Source organism: Sugiyamaella lignohabitans, chromosome C (assembly GCF_001640025.1).
Source record: "Sugiyamaella lignohabitans strain CBS 10342 chromosome C, complete sequence".
NCBI classification, from domain to species: Eukaryota; Fungi; Ascomycota; class Dipodascomycetes; order Dipodascales; family Trichomonascaceae; genus Sugiyamaella; species Sugiyamaella lignohabitans.
In genome coordinates this window covers 2480801-2501057 of record NC_031671.1, presented here as the reverse complement: position 1 = coordinate 2501057, position 20257 = coordinate 2480801, and the positions used below count along the sequence as shown (strand labels likewise).

Sequence of the window (20257 nt, the reverse complement as noted above, 5' to 3'; positions counted from 1 at the left end):
CATTTTGAGTAGTTCCGTGAAGATCCTCCAGGTACCCCACGACTATGCATATCTATTTATCCAGACCCCCACTTATCGAATTGGCGTAACACCCCCAAAAAAGAATGGGGAAGTTGATTCATAGCTTGCTTTCTATATATATAAATCCTGTCAAGTTCAGAAGTTCTGAAGGAATAATATTCTTAAACTATTTCTACTACAACCTATAGAATGTCTAAAAAACACTTCTTCAGTGACGGTAATGGCCTTGTTGTCAAGGCTCTAGAGAACCTCGTCAATGCTAACCCATACCTTGATTTTATCCCCTCAGAAAAGGTTATCTACAATCCTTACCATTCCAAGGATAAAGTGTCAATTATTTCAGGAGGTGGTTCTGGTCATGAACCTGCCTGGTCTTCATATGTTGGCAATGGAATGTTAACTGCTGCTGTCAATGGTGATATCTTTGCCAGTCCTAGTGCCAAGCAGGTCTTGAGTGCTATAAAAGTATCTCCATCTGAGAAAGGAGTAATTTTGGTAATTACAAATTACACTGGAGACAAATTACATTTTGGTCTTGCTTGTGAGAAAGCCAAGGCTCTTTCATTAATTCCTTCCAATGCCAAGATCGCCCTGTTGCCCATTACTGATGATGCTACCCTTCCTAAAGGTTCAGCATCAATCGACACAGTCGGCAGAAGAGGTTTGGCTGGTAATGTTCTAGTATTGAAGGTTTTGGGAGCGTATGCTGATTCTGGAAAATCGTTTGATGAATGTATGGACTTGGGACGCAGTATGAATGCCAACACTGTCACTTCTGGCTCATCTCTTGACCACTGTCATGTTCCAGGAAGATCAAGCCATGAAGAGATCCCATTAGATTCCTGTGTGTTGGGAATGGGTATTCACAATGAAAAGGGATTAAAACAACTGACCCCTATTCCCCAGCCTGAAGAACTAGTTGGCATGATGATTAATTTCCTCGTTGACCCTGCTGATACAACCAGATCTTTTGTCAAGTTCCAGCCAAATGACTGGGTCATTTTGTTGGTCAACAATTTCGGCGGGCTTTCAGAACTCGAACTTAGTAGTCTTTCTCGAGTCGCTACTCAAGTACTCAATGATAAGTGGAACATCACTCCCAAGCGAATCTTATCGGGAACATTTGAAACTTCTCTTAATGGCCCAGGATTTTCCATCTCACTTTGCAATATCTCAAATGTAGCAAGAGAGACGAAGCTTTCTGAGCAGTATATTTTTGACTTGCTTAATGAACGTTGTTCTGTTCCCGGATGGCCACAATATGTTGCAAATGACTATAAAGACCTCAGCAGAACCGTATCAGAAGTGGACGGCATTAGCGAATCCAATGCTGATAGCCACGAGAAGACTACATTAGTCATGGACAAGGAGAGATTAAAGAACATAATTTCACATGCTTGTCAAAGGGCAATTGATAAGGAGCCTAAATTGACAGAATGGGATACTATCATGGGTGATGGAGACTGTGGTATTGCCGTTAAGGAAACATCAGAAAAAGTCCTGCAACTAGATGATAAAGTATTCTCCTCAAACAACGTTTTAGAAGTCCTGGGCCATCTAATTGATATTCTCGATGATATGGGAGGTAGTTTGGGGGCTATTCTTTGCATCTGGCTTTCTTCATTCACTGCCTACCTGTCCCAACATAAGCTCAATGCCGATGGTCTGGACATTAAGCTGAATGCTGCTGCTGCCGAGTCTGCTATGAATTCATTATACCAGTACACCTCAGCTCGTAGTGGTGATCGTACTGTCATGGACACTCTGATTCCATTTTGTGCAGAGCTAGCTAAAACTCATGATCTTAAGAAAGCATGTGAAGTTGCCCGACAGGCTGCTGAGAATACCGCAAATCTCAAAGCTAAGTTTGGAAGAGCGACTTATGTTGTTTCTGCCGAAAAGGTCCAAGATCCAGTTCCTGATCCCGGTGCTTGGGCTGTTTACGAGTTGATTCAAGGTATAACTGATCTAGTGTAAATAATAAAATAATAGAAACCTTAGAATTCAACAATTAGTTTTAGTGGCTCCATGAAGAGGAAAATTTTAATTAGATATTATTTAACAAATACAAAAAAGTCTATGCTTTAAACTAAACCTATATATTCATTTAAAGAAGGAAAAAAGCGCTACCAAGCACAGCGGCAATCAAACCGCTAGTCATGACACCATAGGAAGTGGCACCATTAGATTCCTCAGCGGCAGAAGGAGTAGGAGAGAAGGTTGGAGCGCTGCTGGCAGCAACAGATGTTTGAACTTCACCTGTAGAGGTGGAACCAGAAGAAAAGTTGCTTGGTCTAGTGTAGTTTGAAACGGGAGCAGCAGCGGAGCTGACAGGGGCAACAGGGGCAGCAGAGCTGACAGGAGCGACAACTGGAGCGGAACTAGCAGGAACAACAGGAGCAGAAATAGCAGGGACAGTTGAGTTGGCAGGAACAGCAGGGGCAGTTGAGTTAGCAACTGGAGTGGATTGGGCTGGAACAACTTCCTGAGTAGTGTAGACCTGGCCGTTAGCAGCAGTGACAGTGATCTCTTCAGTCACAAAAAGAGTCACGACAGTAGTACTAGCAGCAGGGGTAGCAGCAGGAGTCTCAACGGGAGAAACGGCAGGGGTAGCAGCAGCAGTCTCGCCCTCAGTCAATGGACAAACAGTAGTGGTCTCGTAAACAACATTGCCTGAAGTTTGGTAGATGACTTTGGTCTCATACAAAGTAGCAGCAGGAGCAGCAGCAGGAGCAACAGAGGTGACAGCAGCGGCAACGGCAGCAGCAACAGGGGTAGAAGATGAAGTAGCGACTGGAGCAACAGGAGCAACAGGAGCAACAGATGCTGGTGAAGTACCGGCAGCAGCAGCAGTGGTCTCAGTTAAAGGACAAACAGTTGTAGTTTCGTAGACAACATTCTCAGAAGTGAAAACGACAACCTTGGTCTCATACAAAGGACCAGCAGCGGCAGATGAAGAAGTCTCAACAGGGGAAGCAGTAGCGGCAGATGAAGAAGTCTCAACAGGGGAAGCAGTAGCGGCAGATGAAGAAGTAGCTTCAGGAGAGGCAGCAGAGGTCTCAACAGCAGCAACGGAAGTAGCAGGCGTAGCAGTAGCAGCGCCGGTCTCAGTCAAAGGACAAACAGTAGTGGTCTCATAAACGACATTGTCAGAAGTGTAGACGACAACCTTAGTTTCGTAAACGGTACCACCAACAGCAGGAGAAGAGCTTCCAGAGGTAGCAGCACCAACAGAAACAGGAGAACTAGCAACGGCAGCAGCAGAAGATGTAGCTTGAGCAGAAACAGCAGCGACAGAAGTAGCAGCGGTAGTCTCAGTCAAAGGACAAACAGTAGTGGTTTCATAAACAATATCATCTGAGGTGTAAGTAACGACAACAGTCTCGTACAAAGTACCACCAGTAGCTGGGGTTTCAGGAGCGGCAGTGGTCTGAGAAGCAACAGCAGAGGATGAAGCAGCAGAAGATCCAGCAACAGCACCAACAGAAACAGGAGAACTAGCAACGGCAGCAGCAGAAGATGTAGCTTGAGCAGAAACAGCAGCGACAGAAGTAGCAGCAGTGGTCTCGGTCAAAGGACAGACTGTGGTGGTCTCGTAGACAATGTCATCAGAAGTGTAGGTAACGACCACAGTTTCATACAAGATTCCATTGCCAGCGGACGAAGTACCTTGAGCAGAAGGAGCAGCCGAACCAGTAGTGCCAGCAGGAGCCGAACCAGTAGGAGCAGCGGGGGCAGCAGGACCAGTAGAGGCAGCGGGAGCAACTACAGCGACATTGGAGCTTTCAGGTGCCAAAACAGCAACAGATGCAATAGAACTAGCAGCTGGACTTGAGGCAACAGCAGCCACAGTAACTGAAGTAGCACTGGTGGTACTACCAGTGGAACCACAATCTTTATAAGTGCCGACAGCCAATTCGAAAGCCTTGTTGATCAGGTCAAAAGATTGACCGAAATCCTTGGAGAAATTGTCCTTGAAGGCTTGGCAAGATTGAATCGAGTCAACGCCATTTTGGAAAGAAGTCAAATCACCTTTAATAGCACCAGAAATTCCAGCTTCAGAAAAGTCAGAGTATTTGACTGCGAGATCTTCAAGGAGCTTAATAATACTGGGACCAGCCGAGTCAAGAGCGCTTTGAAGGGAACTGATGTCCTCGTCACAAAGAGAACCACCAAGCTCCTTAACATCGGAAGCTAAGTCGCTAACGTGCTTACAAACGTTTGAGGTCCCTTTTTGAATTTCCTCGGTTGGGCCAACACCTTGGGAGTGACTGTAACTGGCAACCTTGGCATCACAAGCATCAGAAGCGCTTTTCAATTGACCAAAACTTTGAATTACCGAGTTAATATCAGTAGCAGTAACACTGGCTACTAACGAAACAAATAGAAGGAGAGCTGACCTAGACAACATTGGAAATATTATAGACAATGTGAAGACGAGAATAAAAAAGTGGTATTATATTTAAACAAGGAGTGACAATGGGTGGGATTAATTAAAATGAGCGGAAGATATAATAATATCAAGGAATCGGTATAATATTTCTGATTGCCAAACAAAACTCAGGCTGAAGAATCATCCTGCTATTTATAAGGGTCACGATAACCAGTGATAAGGGGCTTCCCCCTTTTCTCAGACAGTGTTGTGGTTCCAGGTGAAGTGTCAAGCCCATGCATGTTTCCTAATTAAGCTTGCATATTCAACGTCTTACCATTTTAACTAACGGATCAGCAAATCTTGATTACTATCCAAAAGCGGGAATACCAAATACCCCTGAAAATTCGGACTAAACCTTAAATTACGATACCGATGATAATGCATCCGAGATGCTGCTGATATTGATTTAAAATTCACATTGATTTTACTGATTTTTCAGGAGCCAATGCTAGTAAAATGCTGCAGATATCTCTCTACTACCGGAGGAGCTCTATAACCGCTGCAAAAGATGAACCACAGTTATTGCCAACGTTTCATGTTTGCAGATCCATGTGGCTGAGTGGTCAAAGCTGTATATGTATGCAGTCCTACAGAGTGCTAGCAGCCCCTGATCTTAATATAGCCATGAACCTAGGTAACTGGATCGCAAAGGTATGTTTGCGGCATCTATAACTTTGCAGTTTGAGGCTGAACTGAGATTTTTTTTTTAATGCTATATATTTTTATTCAGTACAGGTTTCTATCCAATCTTTCGAAAGGGAGAAAATGTAAAAGGTGGAAGGAAAATTAAGGAGACTCGTGTTATACAGTATCACCATCGAAAGATCTATTGGTTATAGCAACCGGTAGGATTTATTAACATGTACTTCTAATAAACCTTGGCAAACGTGTGGATGCCGTACCGTTTTGTTACATCACGCCGGGTTTTGTGCAGTATTTGAGGCTTCGTCTCTTAGGTGGGGTAAAATACGGGTTCGGGGGGTATAATGTTATGTCTATCGGGTATAGGTGGACCACATTACATTAAATAACGACAGCTGCATGTCATTGACCGTATTTTGAATGTTGGTGGTTAATATTAGACACAGTTAGGGGTGCACCTGAAATGGACCCTATATTTCCTAATCAATAAAGAGATGCTCCTATATCCCCTAATAGATAGAAAGATGCTTGGTGGTAACTACCGGCAAATGTTTATAGTGGGTCACGTCATGTATATTTATGTTCTATTTTAATCATCTTCAGAATAATCTGAATAGTAATCAGAATCCATATTGTTCGTGGGCAACTTGCCAATGACTGGCACAACGTCGCTAAGACGGCTGTATCGTACTGGCGCAATGGATATTTCACGGTAATCTAGATCGTACACAACATAGGCAGATCGTAAAAATGTATCTCCTAGGATATTATATCCGAGTGATTGAGTGTTAGGCATAATAGTCAAGGCATACTTGCCCCCCTCGTTTTTCCCTGTGAACCATGTAAGGGGCCAAATCACTTCTTTAGTAGGAACCTGAATCACCACTCCTTGAAAATTGAATCTTACAGATTCCGGTAGATTATTGTAGGAAGACTTGTTTAGTGTATACATATCCAGTTCCTGGTTGTAGGTAGCACCATATGCCTTCGCGATAGTTTTAACATAGGAATTGGGAAGATACATAAGTGAAGTACCCGTATCTAGTACCACTGAAATTGAAGAAATGGTTTTTTGACCACCAGCGCTAACAGAGCTTAAAGTAACTTCCAATGTTGATGTAGACGTCACAGGGACTGTCTGCAACGGTGGGACAAACTTTTCCCGGTCAATACCACCAAAAAGAACATGTCCAGTCAAACTATTTTGATCGTCAAGATATATCGAGTAAATGTTCTTGGAGATAAGTCCTTGCCTCACTAGAGATTCAGGGATATTGTAATATAGCGTGTCTGCTGCTTCTGAGTTTATGGGACCAATACCAAAAACACCCATCGCGGAGTCACTCGAGTCAATAGCAACCCCGAATTGCTGGTCCGTAATACTGGCCCCTGATGAGAAATCAATAGTATCTGTTCCCCACATACCCCTGGCATATCCTTTTACATATCTAATAGCAAAATTGTCGTCTTGCTTACTCCAAGTAGATGATTGCCTATGATCAAAACCTCCATAGTTGTATCCTGGTACCCAAAGATCACTCGAGCCGGTATCTATTAACACATTGAGAGTTTGAAGAGGATTACCAATTGTTACATTCATAGTATAATAGGTTAGATAATTATCCAATGGTTCTTGGAAAGTACCTCCACCTATCTGACGTTTGTTCAAGTTTCTTGTCATGGCGGGAGGTGCTTTCCTTTGCACATATTCGAACTGGTTCCACACCACTCCTGGATTAGCTATCTCTAAAGATGAGTTTACAACATTGAAATTCCCTGTTAAACAAGCTTTGGCAGTATTAGCTAAGAGCAGGCATAGTATTGGTAACAGGTTGACCGACAGCTTCATCTTGTCTTTGAGAATAATAGATCGAATTCCAAGCTACCAGCCATAGATACATATCATAACTTTTATATAAAAAGGAGCTTTGAAGGAGCTACTAGAAGTCAATCAATATCCTTTCGAGTATGGGCTAGTCTCTTGGCTACATGCACCTGCCAAATGTAGTTATGCGAGATTAAAGTGTGGTCCAAGCTTCAGCACTTGCCTATAAGGGATATTTACCTATCAATCGTATTGAAGAGGGGGCTTTATTTCTTTTTAGGACTGTTAATCTTGACAAGGAGCCCCTATTAGAGCCTCAAAGAATAGCTTATCAGCTAATTCTGTGGACAAATAGTATACTGCACTTCCACTTCCATGCCGCCCAGCATTTAAGTCAATTCCCGAGAAAGCGGTGAACAGGCATATACGTAACCACAATCTGTATATAATTATAAACTATTACATATGAGGTCAAAGGACCCCAAGTATGGAATGAAGATATAAAACAGGTTCCAAGACAATATTCTACATGATATTAAAATCAAAAGCTACCAAGGATATTGTAGCTCCATCTCTATTAAGATCATAATGAGATCCTGAGTCAATAGCTACGCCTTCTATGGCTATATGAGAAACCCCTCGATTCAGAAGGGCATGTAAACCAGTTGAAGTAATAGAGGTGTAGCTGAGATCTATCCATTCAAGAACAGGACACTTTGCCAGGACATCAAGGATATAATCATCAGTTACCATATGATTGTCAGCGAGACTTAGGTTCCTAAGTTTTGGGAACGGAAGCCAGAAGATATTGGGACAAGGTACCTCTGATCTTAGGAATGATTTAAATATCAGAGTCTCAATGTTGGGCCCACAACCATAGACAAAGAAGAGATGGGATACGTTTCTGATGTAATTGATAATCTCAAGTCTTTTCAACCCTTTTAAAACCCCTTTTTTCTTTAAGAGCTGCCTTGGCCTGGATTGCGATGAATTGCCGTAAATATTAAATATATCCTCCATATCTTCATGCTGAACTGGGGAAACACGTCTCTGATGACTTCTATCTGAATTTTCCAAATTAGATATTTTGATTGCCTTTAAATTAGGACAACAGTGAGCAGTAAACTCAAGAAAAAGGGAGAGGTCTAGTACCGAGCCATCTAGAGATATAGAGAGACACTCAAGATTAGGAAAAGCACCCAGCAAATGCAGCCAAACCAACGGATGCCAATCAATCACTTCATTTGCTGCCCTATATTTAGAAATTGAGAATGATTTTACGCTTGATCGTTTTTCAATGGTGGCGGAGAGATGTTGACTGATGTCGGCTGACCACATGTTTGACTCAAAGTGAGAAGCGTTCCATTCTCGAATTGGTTTTATGCTTGGTTCTAACGATAAACTTGAAGTTATATTGCTAGTCGTGACATCCACTGCTGTAGTAATATCAGGAATGCTAGAAATAAAAAATGTGACATCAATATCAAAAAATAGACTTTTGTGTGAAACGCTTATGGCTCTAGCGGGAGGCAGTTTTGCATGTGGTTCAGCAAAGAACTCATACCTGTGTGTCCTGTGCCAAAATCCGACACTTTGAATTTCTAAATGTTCAACGATAATTTTATAAGGACCGAACCACGGTGAAGTAGTTATGTCAAAGATTGGTTCATCATACGCGAGGGTGAGTTTCAGTTTAGGCACCGTCCTGGACTTTGGAAATGCAAGTTGAAAGCAGATTTTTGTCAGTGCCAGTTTATGATAGTTACCTATAGCCGAAAGCCACAAATTACTATCATTCATCAAATAGTTTAGCCATAGCTTCGAAACTTGTCTATATTTCAACCATTCGTATATATCTAAAAACAAGAAAATCTCATGAAGAATCTCTGGTGGAAGTTTAAGGAGAGGATCAACTTGTGGCCTGCGTTTGGCCCATATTCTAACAAAGGGAAAGAGTGTTTTCATGTCTATAAGAACAGCTTCCTTGAGGTTATTAAATTGGAGTTCTGTAGAATCCAAAATTCGAGTTTACGCATTAAGCTAGGATTATGGACATAAGAGCATTTTAATTTATGCGGTCTCGGTACTAAGTGAACACCAAGTCATCAGAACCAACAGAGTAGATTGCCTTTGCCACGGGATATTTCCCTACAGCAAGACTTGAATTTATTTGCAATCATAAGTATCTGTCGTTCACTTAGGTAAATGGTATAATCATCGGTCCCTATATTATAACGATATTTCAAGGATCGATTATTACCATGGATTACCGGGGCTCCTAGCAGAAAAGTGACATTAACCTTACTAATTGAATTTTGAGAACCAGATGACGATTGGTAAGGGGGGTAGAGGCACACTTGCATTGACACTGGTGCAAACCTCGTGTCGACTGAAACAAATATACCAATATATGGCGAACTAGAGTAGCAGAGACACTTGAGTTTTGTGTTTCCTTTGTACTTAGAGAAGCTCACCCACACGTGGGTGGGGTACGTATATTGCAGTTGAGTTTGAGCCAGAAGATTAGCAAGATTTGGATCGTTAGCATGTGTATAAAGAAATTGTTTTTGCTTATTGGCCAGTAAGAGAGGACAAATAAAGCCTCTAAGGCTTACTACCAGTGCAGTCTCGTTCTCAGTGAACTTAACAGTTTTGTGACCGTGATTGCCGCAGCAAATGGTCCTGAACCGATTCATGAGGGCTAGTAAGCTGCCGCCAACGATCAACTTAAATATTTGGCAGTTCGCTTCTAGAAAATAGAAGTCCAGCTATGCAGCTACAGCTAACACATTTTGGCATGACCATAATATCCCGTTGATTATGGGAACGTTAATTATATCTCTGTTATAAACTTGCTGACAGTGATGTGCACTGTCGAGGTAACAGCAGGGACTCACCCAGACTTTTTGTTTTTAATCTTCAGCTATTTTACTAATTGGGACACGAAGTGTCTCGGAGACGAGCATTCAAATTCACGGAACAGGTGCATTACTCCACACAACCGAATAGTAATCGCTGCGGTGAGCAACCGGGTACTTCCAACAAACCCCAGATGTCGCGATAATGCAACCCGAGAGCGATAACCATGCACGCTCGCTCTGCGAAGCGGAGCACAACGGGGTCTGGGGCAGCGCCCCAGCCGCCGGAGGCAGGATCCTGGGGTGAAGTTTGCCTCCAGCGGCTGGGGCGCTGCCCCAGACCCCGTTGCGCTCCGCGAAGAGTGGGTAGAAGAATAGAGTATATTGTAGCTATAAACAAATCGTAGGAGCGGAAGGTCCATGGACAGTCATGACAAAACAAACGGGAGACAAAAAGGAAATCAAAAGTACAAAACACCGAGTACTAACAAACAAATAATAGATAAGATATATAACATAAGGTCATTTCACCACCAAATAAATAGAGCATTCATATATCGTGTAACGGGCAGCAGAGGGCTACAGTCATCTCCTCAAACCGGCCGAGGGTGTTGGTGGAGACGAGACTCTCAGGCCGGTGGTCGGATCGACAATCTCAATGGCTTTGCGGACTCGCGAGATGGCGGGTGTGCTAGGAGACACTGATGCTGCTGAAAGAACAGCATTGGTCTTTGCTGGAGACGAGATTGGTGAGCCGAGATTGGCAGGGCGAGAGATAGTGTAGTCCTGATGATAGTCAGACGAGTCCGAAGAAACCGACGATGAGGCACTTGACCGATCGCTGGTAAGTGCCGGACAGAACTCCATGTCGTCTTCCATCTCAAAGCCTCTCGACGCATTAAACCTCTGCTTGCACGATCGGTTATGATGAACGGGTTGTGCTCCAAAGAACGAACCACTTACTGGAAAAGCATTGGTGAACTGAGGAGACACTGAGTTTGGTCTCGAGTATGAAGCCACTGATCCTGCAGCTGTGGTGTTGTATGATGGCACTCTCGTATGGTTGACAGACATAGAGTCATTACCATACGAGAGGCTACCTGAGGCAGAAGGTGGTGAAGGTGTGTAATAATAGCTCATATTCGATGTGTTAATGTAGTGATATGGTCGTTACTGTTATGGTTGGAGAGTCAAAATGCTGATAAATGTCGGTTCAAAGTCGTATAAAAAATAATGTTAGCAGGCTGTCGTATATACACCTGGTTGCTTGCTTGTTTGTTGAATCAAAATTCTACTGAAATAATGAAAATGATGAATATGATGAGTGGTTATAAAAAAGTTGCTGATGTATAAGTGATGAGAGGGTTGATAAGTGCGTATACGTTCACTTGGACAGCTTCTAATTTGTTCATTCGTTGGTTGGCTGAATATAATGGGGAGTTTAAATCAATCACAACTGAACTGCTGAATCGGCTAACTACCTACTAACAGAGATAAAAAAGTAGTATTGCTGGTAGTTACAGACTGCAGAAAAGCTTGAGTCGGGTGTTGGGTCAAGTTCGGTCTGGTGCTGTTGTTAGCTGAGCAGAGCTGACTCGGTCCGAAGTTGATGATGTTAATAAGTCGATAAATTCAGTAGCAAGACTGATAAGTATGATATCGAACTATAAGTTGTTGTTGTACTGTAACTGGAGCAACTGAAAAAATTGCCGAAAGTCGAGTGAAAAAAAGATATAAAACTTCGAAAAAGAAGATATCTTCTTTAACAAAGCTATATAAACAAAAAGTGCAAAAAAGTCAAAAAGTTCAAAAAGTCGATAGCTGGATAGAGTCTAGCCAGAAGCTGAAATCAACGGGGCTAAACGATCTAACTATGTCTTAAGAGCAAAATATGTGAGAGACTAAAGATCAAAACTTGCAAAGTAAATTTGAAGCAGATTTTCAGACGGAAGTAGAGTCGAGATGAAACTGAGATATGAAATAATCGAGAGCTGAAGAAGTTTGTCGCTGGAAGAAAGAGTTCGTCAAACCGGTTTCTGTGGTGATATACTGGCAAATTTGACAAAGAAGAGCTGGATGATGGAGAAACAAGTCAAGAAGCAGGGAAGAAGCACAAGCACAGCAGGGTCAGGATCCCCGGAAGATTAATCAGTGATTGGGACCATTTAGCAGCGGAGGTGGTAGGGTAGGGCTTGGGAAAAAGCTAGATTGCGCGCCTATCATGCAACAATCATGCAATTGGGTGTCCGGCCCGCCTTACCCAACCAGCCTCGTGACCCGTATCTCACGTCCTGCGACTGGTTAGGTGGTCTGGGCTGGGGTTGGGTGCTGCCTCCGGCGGCTGGGGCGCAGCCCCAGACCCCGCGGCTCCTCTCGCTGCGCTCGAGTCGGGCGTTGGGGGTGGGGGCCGCTGAGGGTGGATGAGATCGTGGGGGTGGGAGCTGGGGGTGTTACGAGGGAGGACAGAGGTGATTGTGTGATGAGGAAGTTGAGTTTGGCGACGAATTGGAGGCTGGTGTCAGGTGAGGGGCTTGACACGTACGTCAAATACGCTGTTGCCAGCTGCACTGCACCATCCCAGGCCCTGCACCCGCACCCTCCTCACACCACCAGCCACCCCCAAACCCGCGCATCCCACCCCTCCCTCCACGCCCGCTCCACACCCCCACCGCACCCCCTCCCTTCCACCCATCCCCATGCCCGACTCGAGCGAAGCGAGAGGAGCCGCGGGGTCTGGGGCGCAGCCCCAGCCGCCGGAGGCATGGCCCACCGCCAGCGGCGCTCACCAGCCGCACAGGGGTGGTTTCGGCGCGGCTGAAGGGGCCACGAAATCATCTCGCGAAGCGTGTTGAGGGCAGGAAAACGGACAGAGAGAGCGACGTGAAAACAAGCCAGTTGGCGGTGACATAGAAAAAAAAAGTACACAATTTAGTGGCCCGTCGAGCATTCAGCGTGGTAACTGATACGATCAAGATGTCGGCGCTCACGTATAAGAAGAACGACGACATTGAGTCGGGCAATCTCGACAAGATGACGGTATTCCAGGACTGTATCTCGGGGTTCAACACATCGCCTATCCAGTCCAAGAAGTGTCGAATTCTGCTGGCGAAACTGATTCATTTGCTATCAACAGGCGACTCGTTCCCTCCTGAAGAGGCCACCACCTTATTTTTCAGTATTACCAAGTTATTCCAGCATCGCGATGTGGCTCTTCGTCAGATGGTGTATTTGGCTATCAAGGAACTATCGGCCACTGCCAATGATGTGATCATGGTCACCAGTTCCATCATGAAAGATGTTCAGGCTGCTAATGATATGATTTATAAACCCAATGCTATTCGTGCTTTGGTGCGAATCATCGATGCTTCAATTGTTCAGGGCATTGAACGTCTTATGAAGACAGCCATTGTCGACCGTCATGCAGCCATTTCCAGTGCTGCTCTCATCAGTTCATATCATTTGCTGCCAATTGCTAAAGATATTGTCAGAAGATGGGCCAATGAGACTCAGGAGGCTGTTATTACTCAAAAGTCGTTCCCCAGCTCGGTCCATGGCAGTAGTCTTGATTCCAGCAGTGGTTCCAACTACAGCCCAGGCATCTCGACCATGACCCAATACCATGCTCTGGGTCTTCTGTATCATTTGCGAGCTCATGATAGAATGGCTTTAATGAAAATGATTCAACAATTTTCTGGCACTGGAAGTGCTCTTCGTAACGCCAATGCCATTGTTATGCTGATTCGATACATTGCCAAGATCATAGACGAGGACCAATCCAACACTCTCCGTCCTCAATTGTATGGCTATTTAGAGGGCTGGCTACGTCACAAGTCGGATATTGTCAATTTGGAGGCTGCCAAGACCATTTTGGCACTTCCAAATGTCAGTGAAGTCGAGGCCCATGCTGCCATTAGTGTACTTCAAGCATTCCTTGGCTCGCCTCGTACCGTATCACGATTCGCGGCTATCCGTATTTTGAACAGATTTGCCATGATCAAGCCTCAATCGGTTGTTGCTTGTAATATCGAGATCGAGTCGTTGATTAACGACCCCAGCAGATCAATTGCGACTTATGCTATTACCACTTTACTCAAGACAGGTACTGAAGCCAGTGTTGACCGACTGATGTCGCAGATTTCCGGATTCATGAACGATATCAGTGACGAGTTTAAGGTTATTGTAGTGGACGCTATTCGCAGTTTGGCCCTGAAATTCCCTGCCAAGCACGGCAGTATGTTGACGTTTTTGGCTGGTACATTACGAGACGAGGGTGGTATTACGTTTAAAACGGCAGTTGTCGAGGCTCTTTTTGACATGATTAGATTTATTCCCGACAGCAGAGACACTGCATTAGGCCACTTGTGTGAATTCATTGAAGATTGTGAGTTCACCGAACTGACGGTGCGCATTCTCCATTTATTAGGTGTCGAGGGACCCAAGACTGGCAACCCTACTATCTATGTTCGTTATATCTACAACCGAGTGGTGCTGGAAAACTCGTTGATTCGAGCAGCTGCCATTACTGCCCTTGCACAGTTTGCATTGGTTGACAATGCCCAAATCAAAGACAGCATCAAGGTCCTACTGACCCGATCGCTGGATGACCCAACTGACGAGGTCAGAGATAGAGCTACTTTGAGTCTTCGTTTATTAGGATTGCAAGACCAGTCGGTTGCCAAAGAGTTTCTGCGTCCTACTGCCAAGTACTCGTTACCACAGCTGGAACATGTGCTTGCCACTTATGTTTCTGGTGGTAAAGAGCAGTTTGCTACTCCTCTGGATATTTCCAGTGTTCCTCGTCTGACTGAGGAACAAGTTAGAGCTCAAACTCTTAAGAACCTCAAGGCTCAAGAAGAAGAGCAAGTCAAGTCGAAATCGTCTCGAGAAGGAGCTGCTGCCAACGCTGGCAGCAATGCCAAGGGTGCTTCTGGTGCTAATGGAGCGGGTAAGAATGAATCTGCTGATTTACAGAAGTCTATTGACAATGCCAAGTACGCACAAGAATTACAAGCTATTCCCGAATTCCAGTCGTACGGACCCATTTTCAAGTCGTCGAGCAAGATTCCTCTTACTGAATCCGAGACCGAGTACGTTGTTACAGCAGTCAAGCATATGTTCAAAGAGCATCTCGTCATCCAATACGACGTCACCAACACTTTCAACGAATACGTTCTGGAAAACGTCATTGCCGAGGTTCAAGGTGAACTCGAAGAAGAGTTTATCATTCCCATCGACCGGTTGGTGCCCGACTCCACGGGAACCATCTACGTTTCGTTTGCACGTGACAGCGCCGACCTGGTGACTGGTACCTGTTATAACAACCTGAAATTCGTTTCCAAGGAGATTGATCCCGATACCAACGAGCCCCAAGACGGGGGTTTCGATGACGACTACTCACTTGAGAATCTCGAGATCCTCGCTGGCGACTATGTCACCCCCTCTTACATTGGCAACTTCCAACACCAATGGGACGAACTTGCATCTTTCGAGTCCACTGGTGCCTATCAACTGCCTGGCAGCAGCAGCATTGCGGATGCCACTGCCACGCTTGTGTCACACCTGAACATGATGGCCCTAGACGGTTCCGACTCGCCTACTTCCGAGTCTACTCACACCCTCAAGCTGTTCGGCAAGTGCATCACTGGCGAAAAAGTCATCGCCCTCATTCAAATGGTCTACCGCTCTGCCAATGGCGTCACCCTAAAAATCGCTGCCCGCTCCGAAAACGAATCAATCCCCGAACTGCTCACAGATTCAATTGGTGTTTTATAATCTCCACATACAGAAATAATATGCTATCTACCTATTCTTGGGACTCGGACTGCCTCCGGCGGCTGGGGCTCTGCCCCAGACCCCGTGGCTCCTGCTTCGCAGGAGATTTCTCTAGCCTTGCGGGGAGGTCCATGCTTCCGGCAGCTGGGGCTCTGCCCCAGACCCCATAGTTCCTGCTTCGCAGGAGAGAGTCTTTTGAATGTAACATTTGAATGACTGAATCAAGCGACAGAAGATCTAGAGTTCTTTATCCCAAGATTTTCAATTGTCAGAACTCCCGTTGTACAAAAGATAATCTCGAGAACAAACTGACCGAGAGGCTTGGAGTTTGCTTCTAAATATCCACTCCTGCTGCTTCACAAGAGACAATCGTGTATAGATACTCTCAGCATCCTTGGATAGTATTCACGACATTAACGAGGTTACCATTTATAAATAGCTAGTTTCTTTCCTCAATCGAATGCTGACATGGCTGTCTGCTCTCGTCGGTTGTGAAGCATTCGTAAGACACATTGAACGACAATTGCGGATTGCTAACCCAGCCACCCCAGGAAGATGTTTCATGGGGTGTGTGGAGTTCCAATTCGACGAAGCTAAATATAGATGACCTACTTCACAATCTAATATATATTTGTCGATATACATTTTCTTGAAATGGATATTCTGTTGAATTAACTATTACAAATGTTCCTACTTCTGCAGATATGGCATAGTAAAGTGTATGATTTATTGAATTTAAACAACTTATTGCTGCATTAAGAGCTTTTACATTATACTCATAAGCTTGGATTAATGATAATGCCCATGATAAAATAAAACAGAAATTTAACTACATTATAGATGAAATATAATTTGCAATGTGAAATACTAACTAAAAAAAAAGCTTGGATATTCTGTAGGGTAGGTTCTTCCATAACAATGGTATAGTTCCCGAAAGGTACAGTCGTCAATGCTACCAGTGTCTGGTCCTGTTAGCTAGAGGATAGTTGAAGAATAATATCCAAGCTGAAGGACCAGAAACTGGAGCGCTGCAGGGGCAGCGATATATGGAGATCTAGTCATCTGACTTCGTTGAACTAACACAATTAATACGAGTAACAAAACATGACATCTGTCACGAAAATTAACCTCCACAACCAGCCATCCTCAAACCCACGTCAACCGTCTGACTCAACGGTCCAAGCCAACTCCTGCGAAGCAGGAACAAACGGGGTCTGGGGCTCCCCCCAGACCCCGGAGGCAACATCCGCCCTCAACGAACAGAACCCTATTTTTACTATTAATATCAAGTTCGGCCGGTGGTAACCAGAGATCGCTTGCCACGATCGGGACCGCTGGAGCCGAATAGTTTATATTCTAATTTAAGACAAGCACTGGCAGCGGAACCCAGTGCGGAACCTATTTAGTCAGCATTTTAGGTTTCGCACAAGACCCTGGACTCTGTGTATGTATCAGAGTTTAACTAAAGCCTATTTTACAAACTCTGTATACCTTATCAGGAAGAAATGTCAAGGCGTCGAGGTGCCAGTCCCCATTCAGATACAATGCAGGAACCTTAGCAGACGACACCCACCCTCAAACAGACGGGCCGCCCTATGACGCAATGAATGAGATCGCTAACTTGGCGTCACCATCGGTCGCCGGCATGTTGCCTCCGGCGGCTGGGGCTCCGCCCCAGACCCCGTTACTCCTCTCGCTTCGCTCGAGTCGGCTTCGGGGGGCCACAGGGTGTGATATTTCCGATGACGTGAACATGAAGAGGGTTCACTAGGTTCTCGCAAAACCAGCTCAAACACGTTCTCGAGCGAAGCTCGAGCCACGGGGTCTGGGGCAGAGCCCCAGCCGCCGGAGGCAGAACCCCCAGAAGGAGTTCCAGGAACAGTACAGTCATCTAGTCATTATTGAAATATAGAAAAAAAAATAGGGAGAATGATAAATATACATTATTTTGTCCAGAGAATCTCATCAGTCGTTATGGAGTTAGAATTGGAGTTGGAGTTGGAAACCCCAGCCAGGCCCACTGTGAAGTATAAACAATATTATACACCAGCAGCTTGTAGCAGGACATCCATGCCGTCGGGAGAAGCTGACGACGAGGGATTGGATTGCGGCTGTGATTGGGGTTGCTGTTGTTGAGCTTCCATGGGCAGTGGGGGAAGTGGTTTGGTGAGACTCGAGTTGAACCGTGTAATGGACCCATTGGGTCTGGGGTTGGACGACGAGGATGCAGAGGTTCCTTCTGAACCAGCAGGAGGAAGTGTAGGGGGTCTTGTGTCGGCCATTGGCAGGGTCATTACGTATCCCTTTGGCGGTGGGTATGACTCGGGTCGTGGCAGGATCAGGTTCTTGGTGTATGATCTGTTGGCAGATAACTGAGGACGGTTGGAGTCCGCAAAGCCTGATGTGGTAACAAATGAAGATGACGAGGCCACCGAAGATGGCGAGGCCGACACTGACGATTGTCTTATAGGAGGTTGCTGGTTATTGCTGAATATTGTGGACAGCGATGGAAGTTGCCCGTTTTCAGGAATCGAATGGATACTGGATCTTCCACTGGTAGGAGGTGGACTGGAGATGTGTGCATCTTCAGTAATCCGGACTAACTGTGATAACGAGTTACGATCAGACATGTCTCCATCGTCAGTAGCAGACGAAAATCTGTTATGATTCGATGAAGGACCCCAGGTATGTGGTCGCTCTTCTTCATGATGATGACCCGATGGAGGATACGAGTTAGGATCTTGAGGATCACATAAAACGTTGGATAACCATGACGAGGTATTGGATGCTTGTGCATACATTGGAGACGAAAAACTGGATATCGAAGGTTGTCTTGAAATAGTCGAATTGGATGTTGATGTCGAGGACAATTGGGCAATTGATCGGTACGACCTTAGCCTACCACCGTTACCACCGTTTCCATCATAGTTGGAATTATTAGAACTGGCATATTGGTACGAACTGGATCCGTTCTGCTGGACATTAGGAGCATAATGTTGTTGCTGTTGTTGCTGTTGCTGCTGTTGTTGTTGTTGATGTTGGTGTTGATGTTGAGGTTGATAACCTTGATATGGAGTAGTGGGAGTGGTTGGTTCCATAGAGGCACTAGGTGTATTAGAACCATGTGAATAAGGAGGTTGACCAGGTGCACCGTTATAATACATTTGGCCTTGACCAGGTTGACCGCCTCGTTGGAACATAGGAGAAGTTGGCGAAGTGCCGTTCATATGGCCGTTGTTGTGGTTATGAGCGTCATTCAAGTTTATGGGACTGGGTCTATTCTTGGCACGGAATGATGGAGATTCAGGAGGTGGAGAATCCACCATCATAGCATGTGGATCGGGTTTAATAGTGGGTTCAGGACCAGGACCGCCTAATGGACCTCCATTGTTCATCATAGGTTGAGGTAAAGGTTTGTTGTAAATATTATGATTGTGATTATGATGCTGGTGTTGTGGTTGTGGTTGTGGTTGTTGTGGCTGTGGCGGTTGAGGATGTGATGAAAATGGAGGAGGTGGTTGCTGGTGAACACCAGGAGTGGAATGCATTATATGCTGTTCATTAGCATGAACAGTTTGAATGTGTTGACGAAGATTATCCAGTCGGGAAAACGACCGACTACAGTGACAGCTAAAAGGACGTTCACCAGTGTGTTTACGAATATGCCTGGCCAGGTGTTCTGACCGGGTAAACGTCATTCGACAGTCCCCATAACCAGTACATTGGAATATTTTCGGATACTTTGTTTTGACTTTTTTAGCAGGGGGAGTTCCGGGAGGAACTGAAATGAGGTTTTCTGTTTGCATCATTGGTGTGTTGACGATTATTGAATGCTTATTAAATGATTAGTGTATGGTTACCGCGAACGGGTTAGCGATCGTACTAGGCAAACAAACTGGCGAACTAGTCAAAACGAACGATACAAATAAACAAGTACCGGGTGAAACCAAGTGAAACCAGTAGTGAAGTCTCTAAGTTCAATAATAGAGCCACTTAAAACACACAATGCGAATCAATGAGTTTATGTCTTCTTTTTCTTAAAGACTTGATTGACACACACAAAAAAACGAACCGAACCCAATAATCTGAAACTGGAACCGAACCAACTAAAAAAAAAAAAAACCAGCCAATATCAGGGCAAATATTATAAACCGTTTCAAGACAGCAAGCAATCAAACAATATTAATAAAAAAATAAACACCAGACAAGAAAAAAAAATTACCCCAAAAATTAAACGCCTAATAAAAAATATTGGCCACGAAACCGATTAACAAAAGAGAACACCCAACAGAAAAAAAAAATTGAATTTTTAATTTCTTGAATTGTGTGGCCCTTTATTCTGGGTTTCACGGACCAAGGACGATTATTTTAGAAATAATAAAAATGTCGGTGGTGATTTTTTTTTTCCTCAACCAGTCCGTTCCTGACTAAAAACTGTCGGACTTAAGTAAGGTTTAAAAGTTGCGTTTTATTCTGAACCTTTGTACCTGTACCTTGCTTTTAATAGCGGGAGGTGTTGAAACAGGATAAAAGCCGTGCAGCCGTACCAGACCGTGGGTAAGCCGGTTACGCGTGTAGTATGTAACAGGGGGGTGAGGGTCAGGTCAAGTCTGGGCAGGTGCTGCAAGACGTGAGAGCGAGGGGCTAGAAAAAAAAAGGTTTAGACCGAGAAGGTGTTGAACTGAAATGGTTGAAATGGTCGAA

At 44.6% G+C, this 20257-nt stretch overlaps 5 protein-coding genes across 5 annotated transcripts; 2 read left to right on the top strand and 3 right to left on the bottom strand.

The window, feature by feature from the left end:
• Positions 1-210: 210 nt before the first annotated feature.
• DAK1 (Dak1p) lies at positions 211-1998 on the top strand (the record flags this gene model as incomplete). The annotated part of the gene is made up of 1 exon (XM_018881580.1): positions 211-1998. The coding sequence occupies one exon, from the start codon at positions 211-213 to the stop codon at positions 1996-1998; it is 1788 nt and encodes a 595-aa protein (XP_018734159.1).
• Positions 1999-5687: 3689 nt separating this feature from the next.
• Positions 5688-6947, bottom strand: YPS3 (Yps3p; the record flags this gene model as incomplete). Its single annotated transcript, XM_018881579.1, has 1 exon — positions 5688-6947. The coding sequence occupies one exon, from the start codon at positions 6945-6947 to the stop codon at positions 5688-5690; it is 1260 nt and encodes a 419-aa protein (XP_018734158.1).
• A 3419-nt stretch (positions 6948-10366) lies between these two features.
• On the bottom strand, positions 10367-10921 carry AWJ20_4501 (uncharacterized protein; the record flags this gene model as incomplete). The annotated part of the gene is made up of 1 exon (XM_018881578.1): positions 10367-10921. The coding sequence occupies one exon, from the start codon at positions 10919-10921 to the stop codon at positions 10367-10369; it is 555 nt and encodes a 184-aa protein (XP_018734157.1).
• Positions 10922-12754: 1833 nt separating this feature from the next.
• Positions 12755-15553, top strand: SEC21 (Sec21p; the record flags this gene model as incomplete). The annotated part of the gene is made up of 1 exon (XM_018881577.1): positions 12755-15553. One exon carries the CDS (start codon positions 12755-12757, stop codon positions 15551-15553), a length of 2799 nt encoding a protein of 932 aa, XP_018734156.1.
• Positions 15554-17592: 2039 nt separating this feature from the next.
• USV1 (Usv1p) lies at positions 17593-19362 on the bottom strand (the record flags this gene model as incomplete). Its single annotated transcript, XM_018881574.1, has 1 exon — positions 17593-19362. The coding sequence occupies one exon, from the start codon at positions 19360-19362 to the stop codon at positions 17593-17595; it is 1770 nt and encodes a 589-aa protein (XP_018734155.1).
• Positions 19363-20257: the final 895 nt, after the last annotated feature.